Below are 14379 nucleotides of genomic sequence, written 5' to 3' on the forward strand. Positions count from 1 at the left end.
CTACTTTCCCCCATAGCCTGGAGGACTCCTGCTAAGTTTGCAGTTGCCTTAGAGCCTATTACTCTATAAATCTATCTGTGATGTCTGATTGTACTAAAACTAGCATGCTTATTAGGCAGTAGTGGGAAAAGTACTCGCATTCTTTACTTAAGTATCATGCAATACTGCAATGTCAGTGGAAGTCTTGTATTCAAAATGTAGGATACTTGAGTACAAGTATAAAAAGTATTTGTATTAAAATGTACCAAAAGCAGAAAGTACGCATTATGCAGAACTTAATGTAACCAAGGTGTTCAAATAAGTGTATTGATTGTAGGCATTTTCCAAAATCTTGTGGTATTTCACTGCTACATATCGTTCTAAATATATGCTTTCTTGTCATTTAGTACAATGAATGTGTTACCGTGTCTCTAGAAATGTGCTCATTATTGGTGAAGATACTAACTGTAATTCTCAAAGACTCGCATTGGTTCATTCAGCACATCGTTTTTGCTCTGTTTCATTTGATATTAAAATGCAACTCGAATTAATCTACTGTGTGGACACTGATCAGATGACAGGAAGAAGCAGCTCATCAATGAATGTACTTTGTGTTGCTTTTGTAAATTGTGTAGGGTACGATATTTTCATGACTTCACACCAAAGCCCATATCATGGTCATAGAGTTAAATCATTGACAACTTGCATACTCGTTCAGTTCATATGTTAATGCAGATGGTATGCAGATGGTGTGACACATCACCTACTACAGCCTACAACGATGCCCAGGGCAACACTGCATATTGTCTATAAATGGCTCACAGTTTAAATAACGTACGGTTTATTTGGACAATCATCTGTAACAGATGAAGTATAATTAAATACGACGTGATTAACGTTTGTTTGACATCCTCATCACAATTACATTGGATGCATCGCGTTGATTAAAGTGAATGGCTGCTATAGTTTTGCTAGTTTTCATCACCTAATCACCTTCCTTTCATAACCTAATCTCTACGTTTAGAATTGAAAGAAAAATAATGTTAATGTTAGTATGAAGCTAATTATAAAGCTTAAATGGATGATGATGTCAACAATGACTTGTGAAAATCAAAGAATGATAACCGATCTACAAGCAATCATACAAACATTTTGTACTTTGATGCCAATACTTTTGTACTTTTACTCAAGTATAGACCTCTCTTTTCTTCTGTTTCATTTATCACAAGCAGGCTGGCCACAGGCACCGGCTCAGTGTGAAGGAATGGTGCTCCCTGCTGGACAAAATATTTCATTACAGCAGTACAGGTCTGGCTCCCAATCATGAGCTCGGTGACCATGTGACATGGACAGCCAATCGGCAAATAGGTCCCCTAGGTCCCCTGAATGTCTCAGGACAATGTAATCTGTTTAAAGAGCTGGTCCTGCTGACCAGCTAAAAATAGCAGATCTACAAGCTCACAACTCCGGCTATTTTCGGCAAGAGGTTTACAAGTATAGAGTGAAAGGTCAGTTTACCAAGTATTCTGACAGTGCTGTACTAAAAACAAATCTATGAAGCCATCTATGAAATCTATGAAAAAGTTTAACCTGCAACACCATTTTATACAGTATGTAGTGGGGGAGGGGGGGGGTCCCTGCTTCATCTCTATCTCAGCTAAGGGGTCCTTGGGCTGCAAAACACTGAAGACCCCTCCTTTATTACAATCATAGAATAACATAGAGTAACAAAAAACTAATAAAAGAATGAAAAGTTCAAAATGATTTAGCTCATTGCCATACAATAAAACTCATGATAAAGCCTAGGCTATATTTCAGACCTGGGGGAGTTCTTTCCAGCGGTATCGCGGTATCGTCCGAGCACCAACACTTCATAAGGCTTCTTGTGATGTGAGTCCAGTGGAAAGACAAACTCGCCGGATCTGGTGACCTGATGGAAAACAGCACACCATTAATTTATCTTAAAAGGTTGTAGGTGTAGGAGCAGAACAGTTCCTAACAGATAATTGGTCATTTAATTCTCCCTACACTGCTAACATTAAAACCATTTACCACCCCTCTTGTTTAAAGCTGCTGGATCTCTGACACCAAAGTCTAGGTTTAGTTTGTACTGTAAAGCAGAAGGCCTAAATTGCACGTGCGGAAAGCACTGGGGTTTTTCAATAGCTCCCCACACCAGGCCGTAACATAAGTCATACCTCGGGTGATGTTTCGGTGGTTCAAATATGATCAGACTAGAGAGTCATTTTGCCCTAATAATTAAGAACCCATGACTAAACTAGAGTCTTCTTGTATTATGATGACTGGGAGCTCATGACCAGGCGAGGGAGACCAATGCTGCTCTTAAGAGCAAACAAGTATTTTGGAAGAGTCATTAACACGTTGCAAGCCGCGGCAGAACCCTCTGAACAGAGGTAGCGCCGAAGAAATAAGCCATTTATTTACAAACATGTTTTAAAAAAACAAAGCCCACATGATAACAACACGTACTGGAGTGCTCGACACAGCGTACATATTCATCCTGCAGAGGTCGGCGATCTTACTTTGGCGAGGCGGAGGGGAGATCAATTCCATTCGTTTACGTGCGGCGAAGCAGGGAAAGGAGCGATAGAGAAGCGGCGCCCGAACGTGATTGAAACCGCGATCCACGAACAGAGACAAAGACCAGCCATCTTGTTTGAGCTTCTTGCTGAGTTTCAACACTGGGGAGAGGATGAGGCTCCTCCTGGCCAGCCATCCATCCAGAATGTGAGTCAACGGCGTGGCCTGCTGGATATTAGGAGTATCACACCCAGCACCAGAAAATGACTGTCAGAGCATATTAACCCTTTCAGATCGCTCCAAAAAGACACAGAGAAGAATTTCCGATGTTTTTTTTTTTTTTATTATAATTTATATCAAAAGTCCGGGAATAGACGGCGTGGCTGATGGGACCCAGTAGGAAGTCCGAGGGAGTACGGCCAGGCTTAGAAGGTGTTAATATCAAATATCAGTTTCACATGATATCAGCCAGAGCTTGTGCGCATGCACGCACAGCGCACACGCACATACTTGGTATAATGTTTGGATTTGCATGTAATTAATTGCTGTATAAGAGAAAATGTAACACTGTGATGAATTCAGATTTGACCCTACTACAAGGTCAAACAAGGCATAGGGCTGTCATGATCATGAAATATGACTTGACAATTTATTGTAATACAAATAATTTCAACAGAGAGATAGAGATAGAGATAGATAGTAACATATGAACAGTCACTCTGAGGAGACTGTGTGACCACCACTCAAAAAGTAAATGCACAGGACAGATATGACTGTCCTATGGCCAAAATATGACATTTATACTTAACCCATTTAGGACTGAGGCCGATTCTAAAAATGGTCTGCTATAATTGTTTTTAAACTTCTGAAAATATATGAATGATTGTTTTTAAACTTCTGAAAATATATGAATGATTTATTTAAACAGATGCATGTGACAAGGGAAGTATGACATGCACATCATCCCCACAGCTTTATATACAGTGCTGGATCCAAAAACAATCAATTGAATAAAAAAGTTAAAGTCTGCACACGATAAGGATGCTCTCCGGTCTTTCATTTTATTTTTCAAACAAACTTTGCGCTGCATCTTTATGTGTGCAGACCTTTCCTTTTTTATTTACAGATGCATGGGAACCATTCTGACCATTAAGCTCAGGGACTCCTTACCTTGACCCAGAACCATTCAGCCATTACTTCTACGCCCCAGTGAGGGTAGAGCTCTTCACGGACATAACGCAGGTGGCTGGGCCTGTTGGTAACCCAGGTGACCACTAAGCAGCCTGGCGAGGCCAACAGCGGGATGGGCAGAACCCTCAGCTTGGATGAGGGCAGAAATCTGTACCTGCGTCATGAAAATGACACATTTTCTGTTATTGATTGACACATTTGCAATGCATATCTCTGCTGTCGGGCCGAAACCTCCTAACTCTAAAATGTTCATTTTCGGGAAAATGAGCTCAAGTGGAATTAGGAGGTTTTGACCGAAGGGCTTTTTACTACTATTCATTGGTTCAATATTATTTGAACCAACACTCAGACGTAAAGGGTGTTCAATAGCACATATTTATGAAAAAAAGAGAGGGCCAATCGGGGGGTTCACTGGTTTGGCATAAAGTGTGGAGTTAAGAGGTTTTGTCCCAAGCACTTTTTACTACTTTACACTGGTTCAATATTATTTTAACCAACACTCAGATATAAAGGGTGTTCAATATCCCTGATTTATGCCAAAAAAATCAAAAACCTCAAAAATTGAGTTAAGAGGTTTTGGCCAGACAGTGACGATATTCATAAACATATGTCAAAACGATAAAAACACACACATTTTTAATGTAGTGGTTCACCCAAAAAATTACTTATCTTCTATCAATTACACACCCCATGAAGCCTTGAATTCATGGAGATTTTTATTTTTTTTGGCTATTCCTGAGCCAATACTTTGATGAGCGGGTCATCACATCGGTCAATAGCAGACTCTTTGAGTATCTTACTGGATATACTGCCGGTCATCAAATTACTGGCTTAGGAATGTTACGTGTGTGTGTGTGTGTATAAACTGTCAGTGTTTGTGTATTGTACAGTATATGTGTGTGTGCGCACACCACGTGTAAGGGGGTGTTAGGGCACATATATTTAGTAAAGAAGAATAAATAAAATCAAGGATAAATACATTACGATTATTAAACTGATGACTTGCATTAATTGTTGCAGCCTTAAATGTCACCACTATGATGTTGTGTTTAACTGTATACCTGCCACTCCTTTTCAGGGACTTGTTCTCCCATGGTGGATCCATAACTATTAGGTTAAATCTCCTTCCGTCTGAATCGGAAAACAAACAGCATTAGGCAAAATGCATTGTGAATATCGACAAGAAACTAAATCAGGATGGACTGTGACTTTCTAGGTGCAGTTAGCTGATATGACAGACAATTTCGTCAACAAACAAAAACTAGACTAAATGTTAGGGAGGGAGAAGAGTTCCAGTAGACATTTTATGCTTGGCTGCATGTGGGTGTCACCCTGCGAAAATGCGTAGCTTAGCGCCGCGACTTTCTAGTGACAGACAATTTCGTCAACAAACAAAAACTAGACTAAATGTTAGGGAGGGAGAAGAGTTCCAGTAGACATTTTATGCTTGGCTGCATGTGGGTGTCACCCTGCGAAAATGCGTAGCAGACACATTGTGAGCTTGTAGATTGGCTATTTTTGACACACAGCTAAGTATAAATCAGGCATTACAACGTCCTCAAGGCCTGCCAAAAAATATTTTGTCAACTAAATCAACTGTAGACTTTAGCCGACTATAACACATTCCAGATGACTAAAATGATTATTTTGAATTAAAACTAAATGGAATTTTATGCAAAAGAATATGACTAAAACTAAATTGATCTTTTATGTCAAAATTAACACTGCCTCAAACTAAAAATTATGCCAGTTTAGAAACTTTTTCCCAAATAAATGTATGATCCATTTGGTTCAATTCCTGACCCATAAAGGTAATTTTTTACATCTTTAGAGTCAGCTTTACACTGAGGATGTTAGTGTGTGTAACACTGTCAACAAATGGTACAATTACAAGTAGTAGGCTGTTATCCCATTTACACCTGGAACGGATTCGTGTTACTATAGATTGTAAACGCTTTTAAGACCTAGTGAAATGAAAAATACGTTTTTCACACTTTTAGAGCTATCCATGGTAATCATATGGGCATTCCTAATGCAATATGGGCAATACTAGATGCCATTAAAAGTGAAAAAAATCATGTGTTTGTGCATTTTAATATCAAAAGTACAGCCCTAATTGATCCTATCAAACAAAAACGTAATGCGTGATGACGCACGACAATTCTACTTAATAATACATGAGGACAGAATGATTGACAGGTGCCTGTCAATCAACTTCAACTACTTCAACAACTCCCCGCGAGCCACCGTTCACTGCGCTGGTTTCGTGGCTCCACCCTTCCCCCGCCACCCCGCTCATCCTCTCCTCACAGCGGAGCGCTGGCCTCAGCCAATCACAAGCCACGACGAGTGTCGTCTCGTCCTATGAACACAATTGTTTCACACAAGCTGTGACACTCACCGGCGTCAGCGCCGCCCGCCTTTACATATTAATGTCTTCAATGTGTTATGCCCCTCCTACTTTTTGACCCTCAAATGAAATTCCCCGCACTATGTGCCTCCTTTCTGGACCATTTCAATAGGAAATTCGTCACCATAAGGAAGTGGAGCAAGTGGAGAACTTCCATTGCAGTCCGTCTATAACCATTATTTTATGCTTTAACTATAAAAATAATAGCAGATATACAAGCTCACAGGACGGCATTGAGTAAATTTGTGCAAATCTTTGAATGTATACATTAAAGGAAACATTTGTAACACAAATCTTTCTTTCTCTTGGAACATAATATTTTGAGATGGGGGTCCACGGTCAAATACATATAATTCTAGGGGGTCCTTCACATGAAAAGGTTGAGCACCACTGATATAGAAACATACGTTTTTCAGAAAACCATTAGGATTTAGATTAATTCTTTAGGTATTTTTCAGTCCACTCACAATGGACAAGCGGTTGCAAGGCAGAGAAGTCAGAGAGCAGGAACGTGGTCTGTGGAGGTATGACATATTTCTGGCCCATCAGTGTGACCTCCACAGCCCAGTCTGAGCTGTTCTCCGTTAAGCGAGAAAACAAATCAAGGTTTGCAGCACAGCCTTCCTCAGTGCCAATGAACTGAACAAGGTTGTTGTCCTGGTCACCACCATCCACTAGAGGGAGCTCTTTGGCCATGTCACAAAGGGCTGCTAGGTTGCAGTCCTGGTTAGGAAGGGGCTCCTCCACGGCAGCTGTCACACCTGTAAGGTCATAAGGCTGTTTGTTACCTTGGCCTTTCGCCCATATATTTGGAGATAAGGGCTTTCACCTCTTATCTTCACATCTTAACTTTTTTTGCGTGTGTGTGTGTGTGTGTGTGTGTGTGTGTGTGTGTGTGTGTGTGTTTTTTGCATGTGTGTGTGTGTGTGTGTGTGTGTGTGTGTGTGTGTATGTGTTTTTTGTTGTAAAATAATGCCCACAAAAGTACCAAAAGCAGCAGATCCACAAGCTCGAAACGGGGCACAAAGCAACACAAGCTTGTCGATCTGCTATTTTTGAAACTTTTGAATTTGAATGCTGAAAATTTTAAGTTTTGGACATACAAGGCATCCACCCAACAGAGACTATATAATAGGAGAATGAATGTTGATTAAAACCCACTATTTTATGTTGTATCTTTAACTCATTGATTGCCAAGGCCCGAGTTTCCCGAGTTATTACAGTAGTCCCAGGCTGCCACAGCCCGAGTTTCCAGGCAGCCATTAAAAAAAATGCCTAAAATGTATTAGGCATGATCGCAATCGCGAAATTGCATGTTTAGCCCCATAACAAACACATCTTCCAAAATGGCAAAATGTTTGTTTTGTCTGACTTTGAAGGCTTCTATCTCATGAATGCCTGAACGGATTTCCAAGCGGATTTTTTTTGTTTGAAAGCTGTTAAAGGTACTACACATATGGTGCATGATCTACATGTAGGCATGGGCATGCACGATCCGTGCACTACAAATTGATCCGTGCACTAGAAATTTAGGAACGTGGCATCCTGGTACTTGGTGGCCATCTTGAAAAGGGCAATGTAAAAACCCATATCACAATATCGATATAATATTGATATAGTGCCCAGCACTAATTTGTGCCTGATTGTGTTTTGTGTTAAAGGACCATTTTACCTCTGGGACAACCAGATCTTATTTTAATAAAATTACTCAGGATTGTGGTGATCGTGTCCCAAACAACAATAAAATAAGATCTGGTTGTCCCAGAGGTGAAATAGTCCTTTAAGTTTAAGTACAAGCCGTAGTTGTGAAAACAGGTACATACTGTAGTATTGGCACAAATTCACTCCATTTTGTGAGAGTGTGTGTGTGTGTGTGTGTGTGTGTGTGTGTGTGTGTGCGTGCGTGTATGTACAGTATGTCTATGTGAGTGTGCGTGTGTACAGTATGTCTATGTGAGTGTGCATGTGTACAGTATGTCTATGTGAGTGTGCCTGACTGACTGACTGCCAGTCACACCGTTGATAAAGTCATTATACACACCATCCAGATATCCATGAGATTTTGCACCATTCACCAAGGATTTAGTTCCTTCCAGAATGACAGCCCTGATCTGTATCAGAATCAGAATAAATTGTATTAGCCAAGTACATTTACACTTAATGGAAGTTGACAATAATTTATGACATCATCATCATCATAACAACGAATTAAGAACAACAGATCTAAAATACAAATGCAGGCTAGAAAATACAAATTAATGACACATTGTGGAAAGCATGTGTCATTAACTGCCAACCAGACTGGATAGAAATTATTGCGATGATAATGAAGGACTACTAGGAGGTAAGTAAATAAATGTCTCCAAATACAACTTACCTTGTCATGGTAGACTTGAGAATCAATTTCTCCTTGGTTTAGATCACTGTGTCTCCGTTTCCTTTTCTGGTGATAGAAATAATGAGTATATTAACCAAGTGAACAAATGAATAACGGCATAATGAGCATGAGCATAATCTAACTGTATTTCAGGGGTCTGCAACCTTTTTGAAATCAAGTGCCATGTTTTTTATTTTATTGATAGTCAATGTGCCAAATCAACAAAATTACGTTTAATTCTTGAAGATATATTGCAACTCATAATGTAATAACATCTCATAATGTAATAAACTAAATGTAATAAAAGCTCATATAATGTAATAAACATATCATCTCAATGAAATAATGAGTGCATCTGCATGACATAATAAATGATTTGTGCATAATGTAATAATGCACAACAACATTAAGAACCTTGCATAGCCGCTAATAATGTACCTACAAATTACGATTATTATCAGTATCATTGTTAGTATCATGTCAGTATCATGATCAGTATAATGTCAGTATCATATCCGTCTAATGTCAGTATCATTGTTAGTATCATGCCAGTATCATGTTAGTATCATGGTAAGTATCATGTCAGTATAATGTCAATACCATGTCAGTATCATTTCAGCATTGATTGATTGAATACTTTATTAGAAGTTTGCATAGGAAAAGGTACAGTGCAGTTCACTGATACAAGGTCAACTAAAGACCACAAGAAAGCTGTTAGGCTTTTTGCAGTGGAATCCCTTTGTACTCAATTCATAGAGGTAAGCATCATGTCAGAATCATGTCAATATCATCATGGCCAGCAGCCCATGGATGAATAATATGGTAGGCTAAGGGTAGTAAAGGCTAGTATATGGTACTGACTAGTAGGCTAGATGACCATAGGTGCCAGCCAGCTACAGTGTATCTAACCTCGCGTCACCAGGCTTTCTCGGAGGAACCAGTATATCAGTAACTTACTTTTGCTGGTTTAGTCGTCTGGATTTCCTCTGGGTTTCCTCTATCCCCATCATCGGTAACGTTAACGTTACGTGAACTGACTGTAAAATGACTCTGTGAAATGTCAAAACACTGCCTTTTGAAACGACACTTGAAGTGTTGCTTGTGGCCTCCTCTCCATCGAACGCATCGCGAGTGTCCCTGATCAATATGCGAACAGGCGTCCAAAACGTGTCCGCTCACGTTCTGAAACTCGACAGACATTGTGAAGCAGATTACATCAACAACAATCACATACACAAGCTGCCATGTTTTCGGTTTGACGCCGTAAATGCACGTGAGTGCTGCTGCTGCACAGTAGCTGCATAGACGGGTTTCTTGTTTACAAACATTGAGACTAAATGCACAGCTGACTGTATCATGTAATCAATTCCGTCCAATCCCCAAACCTGTTGTTTTGGGGAGCGCTGGTTTCATTGGCTAATTTTGGTAGTTGTATCAGTGTAACGTGGACCAGAAACCTGGCTAGCTCGTAGCTCCTACTTGCTATTTGGGGGGGGGAAAGAAGGGGGGGAAATTGCTATTTGTAGTAGGCCAATAATGGAAGTAGTACACGGGAAAATAGATCATTTAAAAAATATAGTACAAGCACATGATGATATTATTATTATAATTATTATTATTAGCCTATTATTAATTAAAACATTAAAAAAAATACATGCACATTTTTTCAGTGCTTGTCTAGATAGTCAAAGCCGCTTTGCAAAACAAAACACATTGTATAACTTTACATAAATGTATAAACTTGCAGGGGCGATATAAGATCTGTTAAAGAAACTTTTCTTCTGTTGATGCGAAACTGGCTTTGGTAGGTAGCCTACACCATAGATATATATAGAAGGCCTACACAGTACAGTACAAACAAACTTATGACTACAAACCCCCCGACACATGCTCGCTGCCTCGCTCAGCAAGCAACAACAGCAAAGCTCCAAATCATGTCCGTCGAAACCGTCGCACCCTGTTCTACGTACGATGTCATGAGGTTTGGAAATCAGGGAAAGTCCCAGGGGAAGTCCCTGCAGCGTGATTATGGATCCAACTGGGAAAGATGGATGGAAACGGCAAAGAGCGCTCGTTTTCTGTTATTGTCCACGACATTGCAAGCGGCGCGAAGGCCAGCGGACCTTGGTCCTGCTCTTCGCCCCCGAGCGCCGCAGGCGCGAGTGGCCGCGAAGTGCGGGCCAGGGCCGCGCGGCCGGCGGAGCGCCGCGCGAGTTACGAAGCCGTGGTGAATGCAATCGTTATATTTATGCCCAGGCCGTAAGGCCTGGGCAAGCGCACGATAAACGCCATGATAATTGGGTTTTGGTGCACCTCGCGCGGTCCAAGTGACTACAACGGAGCGCTCCCTACGTCCGGTTCAGCCAATCACAAGCTTCAAAAATGAGTCCGGGGCGTGGTTATCCATCTTTCCCAGTTGGATCCATAATCACGCGTCCCTGCATGGGGCGGGCGCAGGCGCAGTGGCGCACACACCACTGGACACCACTGGAGCGTGGAGGCGTGGACTACATTACGTTTTCCTCGCAGCTGCGTAGACGGGAGAAAAGGTCCAGAGAGGAAGAACAACAAACAGAAATGTGTTCGAGGAGCTAATTAGGAAGAGAAAAAAAAGTAGCAGACGCCGAAGAACAGTGGAGGAAACAGACGCTGTAGTCGTTAACTACACGTAGTTCTTAGTATTATGTAGTCCCGACATCGACATTATTTTTTATCGAGAAGTCGGGAACGGGCCAGCGGTTATAACCGTTAAACGTTAGCTAGCGTCGAGCAGAGTGAAGACGACCCGAGGTGGGCAGCCAGGATGTCGGGGCTGCTGGACGCCGTGGACCGCCTGTCGGCGTCCTTCCACGGCGTGGAACCTTTAGCGCGAAAACGAATAGTCGTCTTTGACTGCCGCTTCGAGCGCAAAGAGGCCACGGAGGAGGTGGTGGTGGATGCGGCCGAAATGGACTTCAACGATTTCCTCGAGCAAGTCCGAGAGGTAACATTACAGCTCCTGAATACCATAAAGCTCGTGGGAACTGTGGAATAGAGGTTCTCAACCTGTGGTTCGGGACCCCCAGGGGGGTCCCCAGTGTACAGAGTCTATACACTCAAACGTTTCAAATGTTTAATTTGTCATTTTAGAGGTATTAAAAAGTCCTTAAATTAACACTTTAGAAATGTGCAGCTACCAATTTAAGGACTTTTTAATACCTCTAAAATGACAAATTAACCTTTAGCCAAATTGTCAAATATTAGAGGCAAAAATTGTGAAAATAGCAGTGCTATGCAACAACTACAGTACTTGTAAGAGAGCTCGCCCACATGTGGGTAAAAAAAAAAGGACACGGGGGCAGACCTCCATTCAGAAACACCCCCACTTAGAAATGGAGATGTGTAACCAGCCTTAAACCGTTTTACATGAGTGTGTTGCATGAGGTTACATTTTATGAATAGGCCTACCTGGTGGCGACCTGGTGCTGCGCCACCAGGTAGGCCTACTCCTAAAATGTAACCTCATGCAACACACTCATGTAAAACGGTTTACGGCTAGTGTTACATGAGGTTACGTTTAGGAATAGGGTTAGGTTTACTGAGTTTACGTTTAGGAATATGGTTAGGTTTTTAGGCTAAAGAAGTGGGGGGGGGGGGGCTTCGGTTACCCCTGTGTAGCCTGTGTGCGAACCCAGGCTAGGCATGTCTCTGTCTGTGTGACGTACAGTTTGTGGAATGTAACGAGCTGCATTTACTCAAGTATTGTGCTTAAGGGGGGGTTTCCCTTCAAAATCCTTCTGGGGTTGTTGTAACGTCTTATGTACAGTTTTTAAGTTAACTCAATTACTGCCGGGCGCCGCAAGGTGCCGCTAGAGTGCCAGCCATTCTCCCGTTGACATTCACTATCACATCCGGGTCCCCAGCCTGAGCTGGCCTGGCTTTACACTGCATTGAGTGCTATGCTAGCGAGCTGGAGGAAGTTAGCTTTCAGTTAGCAATCGGCTCTGTAATTTTTTAGAAGACCGATCTAAAGTTATTCAGCCGCCAAGAAAAACGTTTCTGCTGGCCTCGGAACACAATCCGGAGATAATCCGCTGTAAAGATGTGTTTTTCTATTGGAGTGGGCGGCGTGGCGCGGCCTTTTTTTCCCATTACGAGCCATGTAAACAGAATCGCGGCCATGTGCTTGGATGGAAAATTCGACCGGGGCTACGTTGAGGCCTCCGATTATTTAATTCATTTTACTAAAGGAACCTAAAAAAATCGGTTTTGGCAATCCTTAATACGTCTTGCTGAATCAGCGTTTTTTTGGGGGGGCTCTAAACTTTTTTCTAAACCATTTTCAATGGAATAAATCATCGGGACAAGTAGAATGGCTCGTTGTGAAGCGGTGGACGAGCCAGGACCACCCACGTCGCTACTAGCAGCTCAGGGTAAGCGAAATAGATTAAAAAATTAGTATGGGAATGGAAAAAAGAACCGAAATTATTCGGTTTTAGCACAGAATGAGTTAAGTTGCATCATGATTCTACATTTAGAGACATACTGTTCATTTATCGGACACACCCCCCTCTTCAAGCCCATTCCACCCAAAACTCTAGCCTTAGATTAAAGCGGAAAACGACACATTTTCAACATTCAAGAGCTGTTGTGTGGAAATAACAAAAAGCACCCCCTCCCCCCCGCCCCCCTTCTGTGTTGCCTAGAACTGTAATTGATTGTTAGGGTCATTTGATAATTGTCATACTTTTCATCTAAAGCCTAAATTATGTGTCACTTATTTTTTTAGTTGAAATGATAGTATGATGAATAAATTAGGCTTAAATGTGTGTTGTTGTTGTTGCCCGAGTATCAAACAAAGTTACAGGCTAAGACACTCATGTTTTCATGTTTTTTTTTTCTGCAGGAATTTTCAATACCATCCAACGAAACTTTTGTCTTGTGCACGACCGACAGAGCGGTGTTGGATTTCGATAGATTTGGTGAGTGAGCAACACTGTTCGCAGATAAAACACAAAGAAAGGAAATGATACTACCAAAAAAGATCTCACAAATGAAATGGCCTGTCAATTATTACATAATAATCGCCTAATCGCAATTATTTTGATAATGCAATTATTTTGGATAATCGTCATAATTGTTTCCATGTTGAAGCATTTTCCTATGTTAAAGATGGGGTGCCATGATTCTTCCCCCCTAAAAGATGATGATGATCGTGTATTATGATTATACAAGGAGGAAGATCATTTTACAAAAACATTTACAGAAAGTGTTAAAATTATGTTTTTATGTGGCTCACCAGTTCATTACGTATGCCTGGTTGTCAGGTGGGTGGTGTCTCACGTAACTCAAGGTCGCCTGAGACGGCGCGCCTCCGTCATCTCCACCAAAAACAAGCGCTCCTTTACCATGGACGGATTAACCCCCGCGAGGGCCCCTGGCCGATAATTTTTTAGGGGCCCCCACCCCCCCAAAAAAAAAAAAAAAAAAAAAACTTTTTTTTTTTTCAAAAAATTTTTTTTTTTATTTTTATTTTTTGGGGGGGGGGGGGGGTCTTGCAGTTCAGGCCAAAGGTGGTATTGCAGCTGAAAATGCTCTGAGAGCCATTCAAAAATGAGAGGCTCTCTATTCAGGAGTGGTAATTTAGCCTCAAACCTTTTGAAAAACGTTTTTGGGACATAAACGATATGACATAAATACTTTTTAAATGCATGGTGTATCACCTTTAAGCCATGATGATCATCTGTGGACCAAGAAAGCGCCTGTAGACAACAGATGAGGGGCCCACACATTTGATTTTTGCTTAAAATATACATTTAATTTTTGTAAATTGTCATTCACCACGCACGCCAGTTCCCCCAAGGGCCCCTGAGAGCCAAGGGCCCCTGGCAACGGCCCCACT

At 41.4% G+C, this 14379-nt stretch overlaps 2 protein-coding genes across 3 annotated transcripts in view; one reads left to right on the forward strand and one right to left on the reverse strand.

The window, feature by feature from the left end:
* The window catches only part of mettl4 (methyltransferase 4, N6-adenosine), a 36649-nt gene extending 26248 nt beyond the window's left edge, over positions 1 to 10401 (reverse strand). For both annotated transcript variants that reach the window (XM_080752257.1, XM_080752256.1), the window contains exons 1-7: positions 9456 to 10401; positions 8499 to 8564; positions 8163 to 8232; positions 6589 to 6882; positions 4773 to 4842; positions 3691 to 3865; positions 1800 to 1909 (exon numbers count right to left, since the gene is read on the reverse strand). In XM_080752257.1, the coding sequence (XP_080608383.1) occupies positions 1800 to 1909; positions 3691 to 3865; positions 4773 to 4842; positions 6589 to 6882; positions 8163 to 8232; positions 8499 to 8564; positions 9456 to 9698 (1028 nt within the window). In that variant the 5' untranslated portion in view covers positions 9699 to 10401. The remainder of the gene's footprint in view (positions 1 to 1799; positions 1910 to 3690; positions 3866 to 4772; positions 4843 to 6588; positions 6883 to 8162; positions 8233 to 8498; positions 8565 to 9455) is intronic.
* A 655-nt stretch (positions 10402 to 11056) lies between these two features.
* Positions 11057 to 14379, forward strand: part of smchd1 (structural maintenance of chromosomes flexible hinge domain containing 1) — a 62345-nt gene continuing 59022 nt past the window's right edge. Inside the window, exons 1-2 of the mRNA XM_080752378.1 lie at positions 11057 to 11481; positions 13384 to 13459. Coding sequence (XP_080608504.1) covers positions 11302 to 11481; positions 13384 to 13459 — 256 coding nt within the window. The 5' untranslated portion in view covers positions 11057 to 11301. The remainder of the gene's footprint in view (positions 11482 to 13383; positions 13460 to 14379) is intronic.

Source organism: Nannobrachium achirus, assembly GCF_963921795.1.
Source record: "Nannobrachium achirus genome assembly, chromosome: 21".
NCBI classification, from domain to species: Eukaryota; Metazoa; Chordata; class Actinopteri; order Myctophiformes; family Myctophidae; genus Nannobrachium; species Nannobrachium achirus.